The sequence below is a fragment of the Xenopus laevis genome, chromosome 9_10L, assembly GCF_017654675.1.
Source record: "Xenopus laevis strain J_2021 chromosome 9_10L, Xenopus_laevis_v10.1, whole genome shotgun sequence".
Taxonomy (NCBI): domain Eukaryota; kingdom Metazoa; phylum Chordata; class Amphibia; order Anura; family Pipidae; genus Xenopus; species Xenopus laevis.
The window spans coordinates 52,793,460-52,815,220 of NC_054387.1; the positions used below are offsets into that span (position 1 = coordinate 52,793,460).

Consider the following 21,761-nt stretch of genomic DNA (forward strand, 5'->3'; position numbering starts at 1 on the left):
CCCTTAACAGTGCCTTTAACAGTGACATCTTGAATTAAGAGACCACTTATCGCCTAACAATTGAGGAAAAACCTACATCAGCAAAGAAAACTGTAAATGAATAATTGTAACACAGCAGGGGGAAAGTCCAGGAGGACACTTGGTTGAATTGACACAGGTAAACCAAGGGAAAGAAGGATGTGCAATAGGAGAAGTCTCCTATAAGTATTAGTAGAAGTATTATGTTCCAAATGAGCATCCTTCTAGAAGCAGAATGTTGCTCATTCTGATTATAAAGAGATATAGTTTCCCTTTAACTAAAATAGTAGTCGATATGTGGGACATTCTTTCAGCGGTGATACTTGGCACTATGAGTCAGTTTTGGAATGCCTGAGGCAGGTGCCGTTAAGATTAAAATAAATCTGAGTGCCTCATACAGGAGAACTGGGAACTTCTTATCAGTTCTAACATTTCTATTAAAGGATTGTATCCCCCCCCCCACGCACATTCACACACTATTTGCCCAATAGGCTCACTGCTCCAGGCTCCCCCAGTCCATTAATTTGCTGGGTGTTTGGACAGTTCATGACACCAGAGGTGGGATCTGGAATGTAATGTTAATTTTATATCTTATAAACGCTTTTATTGTAAGTGATGTTTGTTTGGCCGCTGTGTAAATCCCATGTCATGCCAGGAACCTGCTTTCTATTTTATAGGTTCACCACGGAGTCAGAGATTTTCCCAATGAAAAGTGTATATGTTAGGTACCCAGCACTGCATTAACCTCATCTACTTGCCTATTAATTATCCACAAGCTTCCCCTGTGATAGAGATAACTTCTAATAACCTGTTTCTAAAGGGGCAATTGTGATAACATGATATCTTAACTGAGCAGTTTTATCATCTCCATTCCCATAGTTTAATTCATCCCAGTATCTCCATGCAGCAGTGCTGTAAGCTTCTGATAAAGGGTAACTGCAACTGGCCAATGTGTTTTTAGGCTTAATTCCCTAAAGTTCCAGTTCTGTGACCTGTGTTCTGGTCCGTACTCTGACCAGTCAGAGACACCAACCTGCTTGTATTATAAACCAGGTGTGTCTTTGCCATGCACATTCAGCCCACAGACACCTTAATCCCACCCAGGATACACCCTCAACCATGCTCCCTGCTCTGTGTGTTTCACATGAGTGACTGTGCTTTTACTGTGGGTGACAAATCAGGATGACTGCCTAAAAAAAGGTTGACATGTGTGACCAGATAGTGCCATAAACCTATGGACAGGACCTGGTCGCAAGATGTGACTGGGACACCAGGGGCCCACCCAAAAATGTTTGATAGGGGCCCACCAATTTATCTTAGATCAGGGGCCCACTCAGTACTATTATTATTCCTCTCCTCACTCAACCTCTATTCTCCTAGTCTCTATCTTTACATACTAAAATCTATTATTCCATCTATTTAGCCACTTTGGTCTCATAGAAATAGGGAATGGCCATTAAATAGGCCACATGTCTAGCAGCATAAGGGCCCACTGACACCTTGGCCCACCGGGACTTTTCCAGGTGTCCCGGTGGGCCAGTCCGACACTGCGCAAGATCCTTAGGCCAAATAGGGCTGATGACAAATGGTTCACCCATTTCTACTTACTACTTGGGGTGGAAATGCTAAAATGTTGAGCTTAGCAAGGAGATCAGCTTCCGAGAAGTCGGGCACTGGATAGCAGCTTCTGTCTCAGCACAACCATAGAGGCTGTGAATTAGATAGGCCAATTTAGAAACAGCAGTATCGGGCTCCACCGATGAGTAGTAGTGTGGAGTTAGGTGTCCAAAGCAACTCCAAAGCGATTGGAAAGGGACTTAGGCTAGTGTTATTAGTGTGTCCGTGAGAGGCTTCCACTGGAGGGGATCCATTACATATAGGTGTGCATAAGTGTTGACCACTTCATAAGTTCTGTGTCGGAAACGTATTATCTGAACCATTGTATATTATGAAATGTGTACTATACCTACTATAACTGTACTTTGCACACTTAAATTAATCTGCTATTTGGTTAAGAACCACTGTGCCCAGTCAGTTTATAAGTCAGTGTTGAGTGTTGCAGTTTAGCTTTCTAAACTCTTTCCTCCACTAATTCACCAGGGTCCAGCTGAGGATGAGGGTCTCATTACTTTACATAATATAACACATTTCCTTTGGGCACAAGTGAAGTGAACATTCTTCTGTGCCGACACCATTATCCCTTTTCTATAAAGTAAATTTGATTTGTTCATTAATTTTCCATTCCTGTAACCTGGTTTTACCTTGTTAAATCCTGCGGAATGCTGCCAGCATCATTAATGAACATCTGTGCCAAGGCTCTGGCACGTTTGTACTGGTATTAATGAACGGCTGAACGTTCAGCCCTTCCTTATCTGCTTTATAAAGCTAAAGCTGCACTCTACTGACCGGCACCTCTAGAATGATCTTAGAATACTTTCTATTAATATAAATCCATAGTGACAGACTCCCCAATTGCAATATTTTTTGCCTGTGAAGCTTCTGCTCATCAGAAGGGATTCATATGGAATCTTGAATAATAGGCGTTCCACAAGCCTTTATACAATGACTCCTAGGAGCATGGTCACACAATGGGTTTTGTCTTAATAGCACAAAGAAGAAAATGCAAATACCAAGCAAAAATGTGAAATTACTAATGATAGGTGGTGCAGAACACAATGGATTCCACATCATACTGAAAACAATCACCAAGGTAAATTACATACAAAAAATATGAACGGAAGACAAAATACTTACATTGTTTGGCTTTTTGTGCAGTAAAATGAGAACATTGAGCAGTATTTAGTTAAAAAGTCATTCCTGGGAAAAATCAAGCATTGTTATTAATAACACGTATTTATAAAGTACTAATGTACTCCCCAGTATTGTTCTAAAGCTTTCAAGAGAGCACTGATTTTGGAGATTAAAGGGGTTGTCCACCTTTGAGTTATATGATGTAGAGATTGATATTCTGAGGCAATTTGCAATTGGTTTTCATTTTTTATTATTTGTGGTTTTTGAGTTATTTAGCTTTCTATTCAGCAACTCTCCAGCTTGCAATTTCAATATGCAATATGGTTGCTAGGGTTCAAATTACCCTAGCAACCATGCATTGATTTGAATAAGAGACTGGAATATAAATAGGAGAGACCCTGAATAGAAAGATGAGTCATAAAAAGCAGCAATAATGATACATTTGTAGCCTTACAGAGCATTTGTTTTTTAGCTGGGGTCAGTGACCCCCATTTGAAAGCTGGAAAAAGTCAGAAGAAAAAGGCAAATAATTCAAAAACTATATAAAAGAAAAAATTTAAAAGTTGCTTAGAATAAAGCATTCTTCTATAACATACTAAAAGTTAAGTTCAAGATGAACCACCCTTTAAATTACCCCAAGCAGGTGTTTGTCCTGGTGAGAGGTGCAGCGCACAGTGCTGAAGGGGACAAGACAACCCTGTACAGATATGGGATCTGTTATCCGGAAACCTGTTATCCAGAAAGCTCTGAATTATGGAATGGCCGTATCCCATAGACTCCATTTTTTTCTCCAAATTTTTAAAAACGATTTCCTTTTTCTCTGTGATGATAAAACAGTTCCTTGTACTTGATCCAAACTAAGACACAATTAATCCTTATTGTGAGCAAAACCAGCCTACTGGATTTATTTAATGTTTACATGGTTTTCTAGTAGACTTAAGTAATGAAGATCCAAATTACAGAAAGATCCTTTATCCGGAAACCCCCAGGTCCCGAGCATTCTGGATAACAGGTCCCATAACTGTTATTATTTCCTGTCATAAGCCAAAATATATCACTAGAGAGCTGTGACTGACTGAATTCAGATGCTTCAGAAGTTGAGTTTAGCCCATATATGCTATGTTTAATATATACTAATAACATACACAAGATACATTTTTTCACCTAGCACTGTAGAACATTTTGCTCCAGGTACCACCATCTTAAAGACACATCTCTATCAATTATCTCTATAATTCAATTAAAATCTGGGTTTAACAGAAGTTCATCCAGAGGAAGGTGCAACCAAACAAAGTTGACTGGATTTACAATTTTTTAAATCCTTTTAGCTGCCTTCACAGGAGTCCTTTGAAGGGGTTGCAATCAGACATGAGACAACAATAAGGAATTGCCTTCGCCTACTGCTGAAAATACAGCACAGCTTCTCCTTAATGTGAGCTAAACACAAGAAAATATATAAATAGGAAAACATGGGTGTCACAAAACCGCCTCACTCAACCACACTTAACTCTTGGGTTTGGCTACAAGGGGTTGCAATCCGTCTCTCAATCACCTTACACACAGGTTAGACTAACATCAGACACCCCAAAAACACACCAACACCCACAAAGTTCATTCGCTGCCACCATCTATCATTAACAGGCGATAGAAACCTAATGTCACTATTCCCCTGCCCTCTATAACAGGTAATAACTCACACTACACAATACATCAAACACTCTCTCCTATGGTAGTTACTCAGGGTAAGATCCTACTAGTCTAACAAGCACTCCAGCAGCCAAAGAGTTAATCTACATTCAAACACACTTTCCTGCTAGCCGTACTAGTTATCCAACATACAAATAGGCAACTTTCCCTTTCCACACATACGAAGAGTTCATACACGTAGGCACAAGCATTCATATGGGCAATGAGTTCGTTTAGAGCACAAGGACTAACGTATTAAATGATATTTAATATTTTAAAGAAACAGTGCATATATATAAAAATGATATTATAAAGATGACACACAGTTGCAAATACAGTAAATAAAATAAAAGGGAATAAAAACACAAAGAAAACCCTTACTTTACCAAGTTTTGAAGTTGTCAGTGTATTTCCTCTGAGGCACGAGTTGGAAGCTGGACATACAATCCACTGAAAAAATGGAGCCTCCTTGTATGACAATGTGATATTGGGAATGTCACCTTTTTATTTCCTGCTGGGACACTCCCCTCATTACCTTATGCATGAGGTAGGAGTGCCCAGGAACATGTCATTTACGACCCCCTGCAGGGGGTTTACTACTCTCAGGCAATATTCCCCAATATCCCTTAATATAATATGGGTACTTACCAGTACCCAATACTATAATAAAAACATGGGCAGGCTGTGATCCATATGTGGGCAAGAAGAACAATACCAAACACTAATAGGTTCCCACTTTCCAGTCCCCCAGGAACCAGCCCTCCTAACAGGTGGGTATAGGCTAGCCCTGTTTGGTATTGTTAGGAAGCATGTGACCTCCTCATAACCAATATGTAAGTTATGAGGTTGTGAATCCTATGACACAGGAGATATGGATACTTTCCTATAATTCATAATTTTCTACTAGCTATCCCCCCCTGCTGCTCTAGGTCCACAGCTCTGTTCTTTGATCAAAGAACAGACTGGCCCAGCTTCCTTGCCCAAATGGTGTGGCTCCAGACCGTCTCAGATGACAGATATGGATGTCACCTTTCCACAGCCCCCTGGTGAGATATACAATAAGGGTAGGGACACACTGGGCGATTTGGGGAGATTTAGTCGCCTGGCGACTAATCGCAGCGACTTTTCTCCCCGAATGCCTCCCCTCACTCTGCGCCTGGATAAAATGAAAAGTCGCCGGCGCTAATCACACACGGCGATTCGTTTTCCGAAATCGCCCGAAGTTGCCTCACGAGGAAACTTCGGGCGACTTTGGAAAACAAATCGCCGCGTGTGATTAGCGCAGGCGATTTTTCATTTTATCCAGGCGCAGAGTGAGGGGAGGCATTCGGGGAAGATTGGTCGTGGAAAGTCGCGGCGATTAGTCGCCAGGCGACTAAATCTCCCCAAATCGCCCAGTGTGTCCCTACCCTTAAGGGTCTCTGTGTGAGCCTGAGACTGAGTAATTACAGTATTAACTTTAAAAGTGCCAGTGCAAGGTGGCCCTGGCATGACAATGGGGCCCGAGGGAAAAAATTCAGAAGGCCAGGAGGACAGTGGGTACAAGCATGAACATGGATTCCTGGTGGGGGGCATGTTTTGGGTAGCCGAGGATGAGTAGAGTATAACAGTTTGGTGTTAAGGATATAGATATATAGATTTGTATGTCTCATACAGTTGGAATTTGGTTAGGCGTTGTGGTTGTTTAGATATCTATAAACAGTATCTTCACTTAGCAATCTCAGTATTCTCCATTGAGTTGTCTTTAGGATGGGCACATTCCCTTCTGTTTGCATTAGAATTGTTTTCCTTCTGCTTTTTCCATCAAATAAATTATATTTATCCATTAAATCTATTCTATAAACACTTGAGACCAGACTTGAGGGACAAAATAGCATGGACCCCAAGCGTGCCTCCCTCATTCTGTAAGACACTGTAAATATTTAGAGTAGGACAAACATTTGATTATAAGACGTGATTGAAACCTCACCTTTCAGATTCCTTTTTAAACGACAGTTACAGCGTAGAGTCATGTCTCATATTTGTTATATTTCATCTATGCTACAGTTCCTTAGAATGCACACTGATTCTTTTAAATATTTTTTTTATATTCTACTGGGTAATTATATTAGGGAGTTATTTAGTATTAGTATTTCTCTCTGAAAGGTGGTAAAAGGACAACCCACAAGTAGAAACAAGGTTGTAACATGGGTATTTAGTCTATAAAATCAAAGAATAACTATTTGTTAAGTATACTGTATGTTACAACAAGATCCAGACTGTTCTCTTACATTGAATTGTTAGGTCTTTCTATAGGGCAGGGAATATTTGTAGTTCCTCTTTCTGTATATACCACTCACCTTCCCCCCCCCGTCTGGTCATGGTCTATCTGTGGTTTCTCATTCTGTATATACCACTCATCTTCCCAGTCTGTCTGGACAGGGTCCCACTGTGGTTACTCATTCTGTATGTACCACTCACCTTCCCCTCTGTCAGAGCATGGTATATCTGTGGTTCCTCATTTGGAATGTAAGACTCACCTTAGCCTCTTTATGGGCAGGGTACATTTGTAGATCCTCTTTCTGTATATATCACTCACCTTCCCCTTTTTCTGGACATGGTCCCTCATTTTGTATGTACCACTCACCTTCCACTCTGTCTGGGCAGAGTTCATCTGTGGTACATTTGACCCATCAATGTAACATGAAAGTCCCATACTTTCTAGCTTAAAGGTGGTAGGAGGGCAACCCACAAGTAGAAAAACATATCACTGTTGCTGAGTGTTGAAATGACTCTTTATCAAATCTGTAAATATTAAGACATCTAGGTTGTAATTTAGCCTCTTTCTGGGCAGGGTACATTTGCAGTTCCTCTTTCTGTATATACCACTCACCTCCCCCCCATCTGGTCATGGTCTATCTGTGGTTCCTCATTCTGTATATACCACTCATCTTCCCAGTCTGTCTGGACAGGGTCCCACTGTGGTTATTCATTCTGTATGTACCACTCACCTTCCCCTCTGTCTGGGCAGGGTACATCTGTGGGTCTTCATTCTGTATATCCCACTCACCTTCCACTCACTCAGGGAAGGGTCCATCTGTGGTTCCTCATTCTGTATGTACCACTCACCTTCTCCTCTGTTTGGGCAGGGTACATCTGTGGTTACTTAAGCTATATGTACCGTTCATCTTGCCCTGTGTTTGGACATGGTACATCTGTTGTTACTTTTTTTTGGAATATCAGTGTTTTCATGCTTAAATAATGTCGAGTGCCCTAAAATAAATTTCTCTTTAATAGGGGTTAATCCGAGAGTTGTAAATGGCTGAGATTATTAAATATGCGCTGTAATGTGAATGTTTACAGATACTTAATTGTACCATTTCTTTAAGACAAGACAATATTTTATGTTTACCATACATACTATCAACAGTTGACATTTCAACAGAGCTGTTGGCTTAGGGATTAACAGAAGTCCACCAGTAACTGTGTCAAGGCTTCCAGTGGATCATACAGAGGGGTCACATCACAACGACCCTAATCCATTACACTGAGAGCTTCTGCTTTGATACAAAATGTGGTTTTCTTCCCACTTGCCAAAAACCCTGATATTTATCTAAGCAGCAAAATGCTAATGTTTTTAGATCATACCCTCTAAGATGTGTAACTTATGAAATCACAAATGCATGAACTCTTATTGGATGAGAGACATCAGGGAAAACAAAAAGAAACATCTGTCTGCAGAGCTTTCAGTCTGGTGGAAACCTTAGGAAACATTTCTGGGATGCACAGACTCCTAGTAGAGCTGTGCGTCACCCTCCCTTGCTCCGACAGGCAGATGTGTCTACAGATCTCTACAACTTCAAACAAGGACGAGAAAGTCGGGAAGAAGTTTCTCTTTATGTGAAGTGACTTTGCCAACAGAACATTCTAAATGGTTGTAAAAGTGTCACTCGCAAATGTCCTTCACACTCCACGTGAGCTGGAAATTAAATAGTACTCCGGGAATCACCGTCAGTATTTATTGCCCAACATGAGAATTTTCTGCAGTTCCTCGGATACCTGGTGCCTTCACTTGGTGCTAATATTAATCATGCTCCTACATCTGAACCAGGTAATGTTTAAACTTTCTCCATAGTTAATTCTTACTGTTTCAGCATTGCTCTATATCTAAAGCTGTTCATTCTGTATTTGTAAAATTTGATTACTAATTTGATACATAAAATATGTATTACTGACTCATAACCATTGCCCTCTTCCTCCTCTTTGTTTTTTGCTTCTTATAATATGTGTAGGGCACCTCCTCAGGGCAGTTCTTTGCACCCAAAACACTGCACATGTTCTGTTTGGAAGGGGTCAAGGACCTTGTTGAGGAAAGCTTGATGTTAAAGGGGTGCTTCACTTTAAGGCAATTTGTGTTCTGGTCATTATGGTCACACTTATCATATCAGTCAGGTAGTAATGCTCCAAGATTTTACTTGTCCTTTAATAATGTAAATTGAATATACAGGTAAGAGAAACTCATGTATATTCAGCTTCTATATTATAGGAAATCAGAAGTGAATAGACTTGCTGCTGCTACTGTATTATTGTGTTTGAGGAACTTTATGTTTACCCGACGTGATACAAATTATTACCTTTCTCGAACTGCAAAGTGAGGGAGGTGCTTTAACACATTGGATGCTATGGTCATGAAACTAGTTTTGTCCTACTATACTTTACAATTCTTTTATCTCTGGGATTTTATTTCAATTGCTCTATAGGGAATTCTAAAAGCTTTCTCTTGCTACTACCTTTCAGTAAAACACTTGGCCTCTGCACATGGTCATCATCAGAAATCTCGGGGGCCACATACTGTATCTGTTGCAAGCACTAATAAAGATATTGCATTGCCTGCCCAGGAGTGGGAGGGACCAAAGCAGGGGCGTAACTATAGAGGAAACAGACCCTGCGGTTGCAGGGGGGCCCAGGAGTGTAGGGGGCCCAGTGAGACCCTAATTAATTAGCAATTTTAATATATCTTGGTAAAATAGGCCAACTTATAAATATTTTGGGGCCCTGAATTGAATTTGCTATGGGGCCCAGTAACAACTAGTGGACCCACTGGACCAAAGGGCCCCTGTTGCCATTCTACAGGCCCCTATAATTTGCTAGGCTATAGCAGCCCCAGAAGCCTTGCTCTTGCACAGTGAGGATCTGTCAGATAGGTATAAACAAGGTAGCACATAAATAGAAGAGATATGTATCTGTAGTAACCTTTGTGGCACCCAAATTATTGTAATATTAATTTTATGACAAATATAATTTGCCAATTATCCCTGTAATCACTGCCATCTGTCCACCCACTTCTCTAAATAGTGAATGGGAGGACAGATGGCAACCTCTACACCTACAGCCATGGGACAGGGGGGCTCTGGAGGGATGTAGTCGTCCTGCTGAATTATCTTGCCAGGGATTATTTCATGTTAAAATTAGGGAATGATAAACTGCCTGTCGACAGGAGCCATATGGAAAAATCTCACTGATCTCTCTGCAAAAGGATTTCTGGGGAGGAGAAAATGTTTCTCCAAATGTTTTTATACAGACTGAGGTCCTTTATGGGTAAAAACATTACTATTTGCTTCTGAAGTTGCAATTTGCAATTTTGGAAGACTCTTAGCAATTCTGGCCCTCTATCCATAGCCAAAGGCTTATAACAGATTCTTGGAGCTGTGGCATGTGGTAAACTCTCTTGTATTCTAACCAAAGGTCTATTAGACCAAAGGTCTATTTCACCTTTGTCTCGCTGTGATGCAGTGAGATTCAAAATAGGCCCTGGCATTTCAGGTACAAAGCAGCAGAAACAGCCCCCCACCAGCCCAGTGGCGTAACTATCGGGGGAGCAGGGGGTGCAATTGGGCCAGGGCCCGCAAGAGCCGAATTTCTGGTTTTCAAACCGGAAATTCAGCTCTTCTAGCTAGCATTCTGGCCCTCCCCGCTGCCCTCGCGGACCCCCTCCGGTGCAAAAAAGGTGAGCGCACGGGGGAGGGGGCAGCAGCAACAGAAAGCTGCCTCAGGCGGTGGAGGGGCCAGGATCACCCCTGCGTATACTGATTATAATGCATTGGCCTTGTGTAATACAGTATTTCTGAGACTCATGCTAGAATTCACCTCTATATTGTGCTATTTCTACACACTTATATCAGATAGATATAGGGCTGTGGCACGCTAAGAGATTAATCATCAGTGATAAATCTCTGCTTCTGAAGGCAACTTACCTCCTTTAAAAGCTTTCCCATAGGCAATAATGTGAATAATTGGTGGTAAAACCCGTGTGTCACTTCAGTCTTCCAAAATCACTTGAAGTTTCCTCCTGAGACAACTTCAAGCTAAAGTTAGGGATTGGGTTGGTGATACTGATACTGGTAACTCACACAGACAGAAGCAGAAGCAAGGCTACATCTATATGATAAGCTATACATCTCAAGTATGCAGTGAAGCAGACTGCTGTTATGTTAGCTATTAGGGATGTAGCGAACTGTTCTGCGGCGAACTTGTTCGCGCGAACATCGGCTGTTCGCGTCCGCCGCAAGTTCGCGAACGTCGCGCGACGTTCGCCAATAGGCGTTCGCGTCAAAATCGTTCGACCATTCGATCGCTAAAATCGAACGATTTTCGTTCGAATCGAACGATCGAAGCCATTGGATTGAATGAAATCATTCGATCGAATGGCTTCGATCGTTCGATTCGAACGAAAATCGTTCGATCGAACGATTAAAATCCTTCGATCGTTCGAATCGAACGATTTTCGGATGTTCGAAGTTCGCGAACTGTTCGCGAACTGTTCGCATTTTTTGCCGGTGTTCGCGAACGGCGTTCGCGAACACATACTCGGCGGTTCGCTACATCCCTATTAGCTATATGCAGCTCTTAATAGAAAGAGCCATCATTTCAATGACACTACAAAACTCTTTCTCTTGTGTTAAAGAAATGAACTAAATATAAATTCCTGTTTTGGATGGTATTTATATTGTGAGACTTGGCAGCCTTTAACCACTGCTCTTTGGATAAAATATTGCACATTTTATTGGTTACAAGACAACACAGAGTTTGAAACCACTGACACGTCTAATTAATATATTAGAAACTTGTCAAGAATAGTTTATTTTACTGTGCAAAAAGCTGTTTTTGGATTAAGGTTCCCTTTAATTTAGTATTGGTTTATCATCCACCATGAAAGTGATGAGTCAAAGTTTGGACTATATCTATTAACTTTGTCTCTAGGCTAACAGTAACAGATGAAGCTGGATTTACTATGGATGAATTTACTCTATAAGCCAAGTCCATAAGACAGATGTCACCCTTTTCTACTACAGGATCCAAACTGAGTCAATACATTTTCCAACCAATGTGACTGACTGACCAATTATGTTAAGTATTTGTTAAAACTTGTTGGGTTGAATTGAGTTTGATCAGTCAAGTCGATAACATGGGAGACCCATACAGACCATATTCCATGAGATTACTGTAAAACACCCAAATACCATGACCTAGGAGTCAATATATTGTGACCAAATAACCAAAACACCTCTTCATCAGGACCTAAGGACTTTTTAGGCAGTGTTCAAAATTGATGGCATAAACTACTTCCACTCTCTAAGTAGGAGTCGGTTTTATGTATAGTCTTAATAGCCCTGCTTGTATATAGAATAATGGTTCCCGTTTGTAATGTAAAAATATCAATAATCTACTTTGTATTTTGCTTCTTCCTAATCTGGGAGATTACTTACCAATACAAAACAAGATGAGGAGGAAAACAGGCCTAGTAGACCTTACAAAGATAATAGTGTGATGTGTTTGGGCTCATAAATCATAAGACTTTAATTTTAGTTCTAAACGCCATGGGTGGGTCATAAATGTCACTGATTACCGGTATATTATGGCTCTCATTATAAGGTGTGATGTTCTACAGTATTTCTCCTGATCTGCCAAATCCCAAAAAAGATGTCAATTGTTGCTCATAATAAATACAAAGTACTTGGTAAACATTTTGTAGAAGGCATCTGATTCTTCTCTTCAAAATAATTTTCTCTGGGTATCATCTCCAAAGATTTGTCCTGGCTTCATGGAAGTAACAACAGATTACATGATTTAGACAGGGTCTTTAGCTTTATGTTTGAGCATTGACAAAAGCAAAATTGATTGACAGGAACAGTACAGCTCAGAAAGTGTAATATTCTCCCTCTCTCCAAAGGTCAGGCTGTCATGAGCTCACATTAAGCACTTGCCGACAATGTACAGGAGATAAGATCTAAATTCAGCCAAGGAAGAAAAAAAGAAATGCTAAAATCTAATCAAACTGCCTTTCAGGCTGCTACACATAGAAAAGATGCATGAATTTCATATCAACACCTCATTTGAACTAATTATTAAAATGTAAAAAAAATATGAGGTTCAGTTAAGTCTGCAGAGACATTATACCTACCTATTAAGCATATCCAAAGCCGACTGAGAGACAACAATGGGTTATATGTTATATGGTTCAGGAACATCTAACCAACAGAGCTCACTCGCTACTTTTGTAGAGTTTGAGGACGACACTACAGTTTCTGAACAATAATGGTTATTTCTGCTCATGAATATACACATATATGAATATACAGGGCATTAATAGATAAAGTGAATGTTAACCCATAGTTGGAGGGAGATTTTTGTGTTTGGGGAGGCTAAATAAAGACGTTTTCTGCACAGTCCTTCATAGTATCCTAGGGTCAATTTATGTATAATACCCCAGTACACATGGAAGGATAAATACAGTGGCAAGTTCATGCAAAATACTTCCCAGAACATTTTGCAGCAGTTTCATATTTAGTACCCCAGAATATTAAATTATATTAAAATATAAATGCAGCAGAAAACATCCTAGAACCCATGGATAGACAAATACAGTGTTGGTTCTTTATATAACACTCACAAAACACATGATAATATAAATACAGTGTCAGTTTCTTGTATAATAACTCTGGGACACATGGCAGGATAAATGCAATGCCAAATCCATGTACAATATCTCCATCCTCTTTGTAGAAAATGAATTGCCATTGGTTTTGGGAAGCTTAACCTCCCCAAAGCCTTCATTAAACTCCACCCATGTGTAAATCCAACATCAGATTTGTTTAATGCACATCCTCATGTAATATATATAAAACTTACTTTATTTAGTACAATGTTCAAACAGGTTTAGTATTCACTGCTGTGAAGTAAGATGTTTTGGAGAACAGTGAAGTGTCTGAAAGGCATTATACGATGGAAGAGAAGACAAGGTAGATGTTTAGATGATGGAGAGCAAAGGAGACAAATTAAGTGTTGGGTTGGTGGCAGAGAAGAATAGTGAGATGTTGGGAAGGCTTATTGGTGGTGCCCATACACTATTTTGTTTTCATTACAAGTCCTATTACCACATACTCTTTAGGACAGCAAATATACCATGGGATGGAGGCATAAATGTCACAGCTTTATTGCTATACAAATAGGTAGAGCTATTTAGAAAATCCAGGTCATAAATCAGGAGAGAGGGAGACAGGGTAGTTGCTCTCACACCAAGGGAGCCTTGCTAGTGGCACCCGTTCTGCCAACTAGTATATAGAGCTTATGGCTAGGGATGTAGCGAACGTCGGAAAAAAAGTTCGCGAACATATTCGCGAACTTGCGCAAAAATGCGAGCGGTTCGCGAACGGTTCGCGAACCCCATAGACTTCAATGGGAAGGCGAACTTTAACATCTAGAAAAGACATTTCTGGCCAGAAAAATGATTTTAAAGTTGTTTAAAGGGTGCAACGACCTGGACAGTGGCATGCCAGAGGGGGATCAAGGGCAAAAATGTATCTGAAAAATCTGCCTGTGTGTGCTTGGAAGAGATAGTGTAGGGGGAGAGCTGTTAGTGATTTCAGGGACAGATGATAGTAAGCTTGCTGGCTAGTAATCTGCTTGATACTGCTCTGTATTGGAGGGACAGAAGTCTGCAGGGATTTGAGGGACATTTTAGCTTAGGTAGCTTTGCTGGCTAGTAATCTACTGTTCTCTTTAAACAACTGCCATACGTTGACCTTGTAGGCATTGTTTGCCCAGTTTTTTTTGACGACGCAGCACTGAAGCACAGTTGCCAGAAAAAATATGCCATATAAATGCTGAAAATAGTAATTTTTCGCCATACGTTGACCTTGTAGACATTGTTTGCCCAGTTTTTTTGGACGCAGCCACTGAAGCACAGTTGCCAGAAAAATTATGCCATATAAATGCTGAAAATATAAATTTTTTTGGTTGCAGCCACTGAAGCACAGAGGCCAGAAAAATTATGCCATATAAATGCAGAAAATATGCATTTTTTTGGTCGCAGCCACTGAAGCACAGTTGCCAGAAAAATTATGCCATATAAATGCTGAAAATATAAATTTTTTTGGTTGCAGCCACTGAAGCACAGAGGCCAGAAAAATTATGCCATATAAATGCAGAAAATATGCATTTTTTTGGTCGCAGCCACTGAAGCACAGTTGCCAGAAAAAATATGCCATATAAATGCTGAAAATAGTCATTTTTTGCCATATACGTTGAGTCAACGTATGGCAAAAAATTACTATTTTCAGCATTTATATGGCATATTTTTTCTGGCCTCTGTGCTTCAGTGGCTGCGGCCAAAAAAACTGGGCAAACAATGCCTACAAGGTCAACGTCGTTGACCTTGTAGGCATTGTTTGCCCAGTTTTTTTGGCCGCAGCCACTGAAGCACAGAGGCCAGAAAAAATATGCCATATAAATGCTGAAAATAGTAATTTTTTTGGTCGCAGCCACTGAAGCACAGTTGCCAGAAAAATTATGCCATATAAATGCTGAAAATATAAATTTTTTTGGTTGCAGCCACTGAAGCACAGAGGCCAGAAAAATTATGCCATATAAATGCTGAAAATATAAATTTTTTTGGTTGCAGCCACTGAAGCACAGAGGCCAGAAAAATTATGCCATATAAATGCAGAAAATATGCATTTTTTTGGTCGCAGCCACTGAAGCACAGTTGCCAGAAAAATTATGCCATATAAATGCAGAAAATATGCATTTTTTTGGACGCAGCCACTGAAGCACAGTTGCCAGAAAAAATATGCCATATAAATGCTGAAAATAGTCATTTTTTGCCATACGTTGACCTTGTAGACATTGTTTGCCCAGTTTTTTTGGTTGCAGCCACTGAAGCACAGAGGCCAGAAAAAATTAAACCAGTAGGGTTTGCACCCTAGTTTGTAACGGTGGCGGAGGGAGGAGGAGGACGCTAAAGGACAGCTGTGTGTGGAGTCATGAGGCTTGAAGAGAAGGACAGCTGCATAGAAGTCAGAACAAGTCTTCCGGCGTGCAGTAACCCTCCGAGATCCACCCTCATTCATTTTAATAAAGGTCAGGTAATCGACACTTTTGTGACCTAGGCGAGTTCTCTTCTCAGTTACAATCCCTCCTGCTGCACTGAAGGTCCTTTCTGAGAGCACACTTGAGGCTGGGCAAGACAAGAGGTTCATGGCAAATTGTGACAGCTCTGGCCACAGATCAAGCCTGCGCACCCAGTAGTCCAGGGGTTCATCGCTCCTCAGAGTGTCGATATCTGCAGTTAATGCCAGGTAGTCCGCTACCTGCCGGTCGAGGCGTTCTTTGAGGGTGGATCCAGAAGGGTTGTGGCGCTGCCTTGGACAGAAAAACATTTGCATGTCTGACGTTACAGACTGGCCAAAGGGCTTTGTCCTTGCAGGTGTGCTCGTGGCAGGATTACTGGCACCTCTGCCCCTGGAATGTTGATGAGTTCCTGAAGTGACATCACCCTTAAAAGCATTGTACAACATGTTTTGCAGGCTGGTTTGTAAATGCCGCATCTTTTCGGACTTGTGGTATGTTGGTAACATTTCTGACACTTTATGCTTGTACCGAGGTCTAGTAGCGTTGCGACCCAGTACAGGTCCTTCTCCTTAAGCCTCTTGATACGGGGGTCCTTCAACAGGCATGACAGCATGAAAGACCCCATTCTCACAAGGTTGGATGCAGAGCTATCCATCTCCGCTTCCTCATTATCAAGGACTGCATCATCCACGGTCTCCTCCCCCCAGCCACGTACAAGACCAGGGGTCCCCAAAAGGTCACCACTAGCCCCCTGGGAAGCCTGCTCCTGTTGGTCCTCCTCCTCCTCCTCCACAAAGCCACCTTCCTCCTCTGACTCCACTTCTGGCACCTCTCCCTGCGTTGCAGCAGGTGCCTGGGTTCGTTCTGGTGATTCCGACCAGAAATCGTGCGCTTCCAGCTCCTCGTCACGCTGGTCTACAGCCTCATCTGTCACTCGTCGCACGGCACGCTCCAGGAAGAAAGCGAAGGGTATTAGGTCGCTGATGGTGCCTTCGGTGCGACTGACCATATTTGTCACCTCTTCAAAAGGTCGCATGAGCCTGCAGGCATCGCGCATAAGCACCCAGTAACGGGGGAAAAAAATCCCCAGCTGTGCAGATCCAGTCCTACCACCCAGTTCAAAAAGGTACTCGTTGACGGCCCTTTGTTGTTGCAGCAGACGTTCCAACATAAGGAGCGTTGAATTCCAGCGAGTCTGGCTGTCAGAAATCAAACGCCTGACTGGCATGTTGTAGCGCTGCTGAATGTCAGCAAGGCGTGCCATGGCTGTGTAGGAACGTCTGAAATGGGCCGACACCTTTCTGGACTGGGTGAGAACGTCCTGGAATCCTGGGTACTTGGAGACAAAACGTTGGACTATTAAATTTAACACATGTGCCATGCAGGGCACATGTGTTAAATTGCCTAGTCTCAACGCTGCCAACAGATTGCTTCCATTGTCACACACCACTTTTCCGATCTGCAGTTGGTGTGGGGTCAGCCACCGATCGGCCTGTGACTGCAGAGATGACAGGAGTACAGATCCGGTATGGTTTTTGCTTTCCAGGCACGTCATCCCCAAGACAGCGTGACAACGGCGTACCTGGCACGTCGAATAGCCTAGGGGGAGCTGGGGGTGCACAGGTGTGGAGGAGGAGAAGGAGGACCCAGCAGCAGAGTAAGAAGAAGAAGAAGACGAGGTAGAGAGCGATGGAGGAGTAGAGGTGGTGGCAGAACCGCGTGCAATCCGTGGCGGTGACACCAACTCCACTGTTGTTGTTGAGCTACCCATTCCCTGCTTCCCAGCCATTACCAAGTTCACCCAGTGGGCAGTGTAGGTGACATACCTGCCCTGACCATGCTTGGAGGACCATGCGTCAGTAGTCATATGGACCTTTGGCCCAACACTAAGTGACAGAGATGCGGTAACTTGGCTCTGCACATGTTGGTACAGGTGTGGTATTCCCTTTTTAGAAAAAAAATTGCGGCTGGGTACCTTCCACTGCGGTGTCCCAATTGCTACAAATTTGCGGAAGGCCTCAGAGTCCACCAGCTGGTATGGTAAAAGCTGGCGGGCTAAGAGTGCAGACAAGCCAGCTGTCAGACGCCGGGCAAGGGGGTGACAGTCAGACATTGGCTTCTTACGCTCAAACATGGCCTTCACAGAAACTTGGCTGGTGGCAGATGACTGGGAATGGGAACAGGTGGTCAAGGTGGAAGGCGGAGTGGAGGGTGGTTCAGACGGGTCAAGGAGAGCAGAGGTAGAGCAGTAAGATGCTGGACCAGAAGGAGTGTGGCTTTTAGTTTGCCTGTTGCCTTTGAGGTGTTGCTCCCAAAGTGCTTTGTGCTTGCCGCTCATGTGCCTTCGCATAGAAGTTGTACCTATGTGGCTGTTGGGCTTACCAAGGCTCAGTTTCTGACTGCACTCATTGCAAATTACAATGCTTTTGTCAGAGGCACACACATTAAAAAAATCCCACACTGCTGACTTTTTGGAAGTGTGCGATCTGGCGGTAACAGTAGAAGTTGGCGGAGTTGGCGGTATTGGCGGCAATGGGGGTGCGTTGGCCGGCTGAACACAGGTGCCGATACATGTTGTTGCCCTGCTGATCCCTGCGGGCTGTCCTCCCTGCTTCTTCTAAGTCTTATTCTCCTACTGCCTCTCTGACTCTCCGTCTCTCCATCTGAACTACCCTCCTCTTGCTCTCTTCTACTAGGCACCCACAAAACATCAATCTCCTCATCATCATTCTCCTCAGATGCATCAATTTCTTCTGACACATCACAGAAGGAAGCAGCAGCGGGGACCTCCTCCTCATCACTCATTATGTCCATCTCTATCGTGTTCTCTGCCAGAATTAAATCTGGTGTAAGGTCCTCATCTCCTTCATCTTCTTCTGGCAATAATGGTTGCGCATTACTCAGTTCAAGAAACTCATTGGAAAATAACTCCTCTGACCCCAGTGAAGAAGGGGCACCGGTGGTGGAGGAAGTGTTACGTGGGGTGGCCATAGCAGTGGAGGATGAGGAGGATGTTGTGGTAAAGTTAGAAACGGTAGAGGATGGGGTGTGCTGTGTAAGCCAGTCAACTACCTCTTCAGCATTTTGGGAGTTCAGGGTCATTGGCTTTTTAAAACTGGGAAATTTGCTAGGGCCACAGGATTGCATAGCAGCACGGCCCCTAGCACGGCCTCTGCGTGGCGGCCTGCCTTTGCCTGGCATTATTTTTAAAAAAACAACAACAACAACAAAAACTCAGTTGGTTTTTCTGGAAACGATAATACACACAGCTAGATGGCGGGTTGAAGAAAACACTGTGCAAATAATGCCTACAAAGTCAACGTATACACTACTACAGCGGTGGATACGGATTACGTAAAATATATGAATGCTGCTTGAAAAAAAGTAACTCAAGTGGTTTTTCTAGAGACGATAATATTATCAATATTTAGACAAAATGTGAACAAGGTCACACAGCTCGATGGCGGGTTGAAGAAAACAGTGTGCAAATAATGCCTACAAGGTCAACGTATACACTACTACAGCGGTGGATACGGATTACGTAAAATATATGAATGCTGCTTGAAAAAAAGTAACTCAAGTGGTTTTTCTAGAGACGATAATATTATCAATATTTAGACAAAATGTGAACAAGCTCACACAGCTCGATGGCGGGTTGAAGAAAACAGTGTGCAAATAATGCCTACAAGGTCAACGTATACACTACTACAGCGGTGGATACGGATTACGTAAAATATATGAATGCTGCTTGAAAAAAAGTAACTCAAGTGGTTTTTCTAGAGACGATAATATTATCAATATTTAGACAAAATGTGAACAAGCTCACACAGCTCGATGGCGGGTTGAAGAAAACACTGTGCAAATAATGCCTACAAGGTCAACGTATACACTACTACAGCGGTGGATACGGATTACGTAAAATATATGAATGCTGCTTGAAAAAAAGTAACTCAAGTGGTTTTTCTAGAGACGATAATATTATCAATATTTAGACAAAATGTGAACAAGCTCACACAGCTCGATGGCGGGTTGAAGAAAACAGTGTGCAAATAATGCCTACAAGGTCAACGTATACACTACTACAGCGGTGGATACGGATTACGTAAAATATATGAATGCTGCTTGAAAAAAAGTAACTCAAGTGGTTTTTCTAGAGACGATAATATTATCAATATTTAGACAAAATGTGAACAAGCTCACACAGCTCGATGGCGGGTTGAAGAAAACAGTGTGCAAATAATGCCTACAAGGTCAACGTATACACTACTACAGCGGTGGATACGGATTACGTAAAATATATGAATGCTGCTTGAAAAAAAGTAACTCAAGTGGTTTTTCTAGAGACGATAATATTATCAATATTTAGACAAAATGTGAACAAGCTCACACAGCTCGATGGCGGGTTGAAGAAAACAGTGTGCAAATAATGCCTACAAGGTCAACGTATACACTACTACAGCGGTGGATACGGATTACGTAAAATATATGAATGCTGCTTGAAAAAAAGTAACTCAAGTGGTTTTTCTAGAGACGATAATATTATCAATATTTAGACAAAATGTGAACAAGCTCACACAGCTCGATGGCGGGTTGAAGAAAACAGTGTGCAAATAATGCCTACAAGGTCAACGTATACACTACTACAGCGGTGGATACGGATTACGTAAAATATATGAATGCTGCTTGAAAAAAAGTAACTCAAGTGGTTTTTCTAGAGACGATAATATTATCAATATTTAGACAAAATGTGAACAAGCTCACACAGCTCGATGGCGGGTTGAAGAAAACACTGTGCAAATAATGCCTACAAGGCCAACGTATACACTACTACAGCGGTGGATACGGATTACGTAAAATATATGAATGCTGCTTGAAAAAAGTGACTCCGGTGTTTTTTCTGGAGACGGTAATATTATGGATATTTAGACAGAATGGGAACAAGGTCACACAGCTCGATGGCGGGTTGAAGAAAACAGTGTGCAAATAATGCCTACAAGGCCAACGTATACACTACTACAGCGGTGGATACGGATTACGTAAAATATATGAATGCTGCTTGAAAAAAGTGACTCCGGTGTTTTTTCTGGAGACGGTAATATTATGGATATTTAGACAGAATGGGAACAAGGTCACACAGCTCGATGGCGGGTTGAAGAAAACAGTGTGCAAATAATGCCTACAAGGCCAACGTATACACTACTACAGCGGTGGATACGGATTACGTAAAATATATGAATGCTGCTTGAAAAAAGTGACTCCGGTGTTTTTTCTGGAGACGGTAATATTATGGATATTTAGACAGAATGGGAACAAGGTCACACAGCTCGATGGCGGGTTGAAGAAAACAGTGTGCAAATAATGCCTACAAGGCCAACGTATACACTACTACAGCGGTGGATACGGATTACGTAAAATATATTATGGCTGCTTGAAAAAAGTGACTCCGGTGTTTTTTCTGGAGACGGTAATATTATGGATATTTAGACAGAATGTGAACAAGGTCACACAGCTCGATGGCGGGTTGAAGAAAACAGTGTGCAAATAATGCCTACAGGGCAAATAATGCCTAAAAGGTCAACTTATACACTACTACAGCGGTAGTAAAATAAAAAAAAGTAAAATAAAAAAAAATGAATATTAAAAAAAAAAAATTAAAGTTGGTGCTGCTGAACTACTAGGAGCAGCAGATTAGCACACCAGTCCCACTCCCCAACACTGCTAGACTAATAGCACTGGGCTCTTATAGTAGTAGTAGTAGTAGTAGTAGTAAAACAACAAAAAAATAAATAAAAGCAGTCCTTACAAGGACTACTGTTATTGCAGCAGTCAGCAGATGAGATCAGAAGCAGGACAGCTGCCCACTGCAGCTACATACAGAGCACTGCAGTAGAAGGTAGATTACTAGCCAGCAAAGCTAC

At 41.9% G+C, this 21,761-nt stretch overlaps 1 protein-coding gene across 2 annotated transcripts in view; it reads left to right on the forward strand.

Moving 5' to 3' along the window:
• Positions 1-21,761, forward strand: part of glp2r.L (glucagon-like peptide 2 receptor L homeolog) — a 106,833-nt gene that overhangs the window by 34,350 nt on the left and 50,722 nt on the right. Inside the window, exon 1 of one of the 2 annotated variants that reach the window (XM_041576210.1) lies at positions 8,213-8,545. The exons of the other annotated variant lie outside the window; for it this stretch is intronic. Within the exon in view, the coding sequence (XP_041432144.1) occupies positions 8,465-8,545 (81 nt within the window). The 5' untranslated portion in view covers positions 8,213-8,464. Of the gene's footprint in view, positions 1-8,212; positions 8,546-21,761 lie in introns of those variants that run through there. 2 annotated transcript variants of the gene reach the window in all.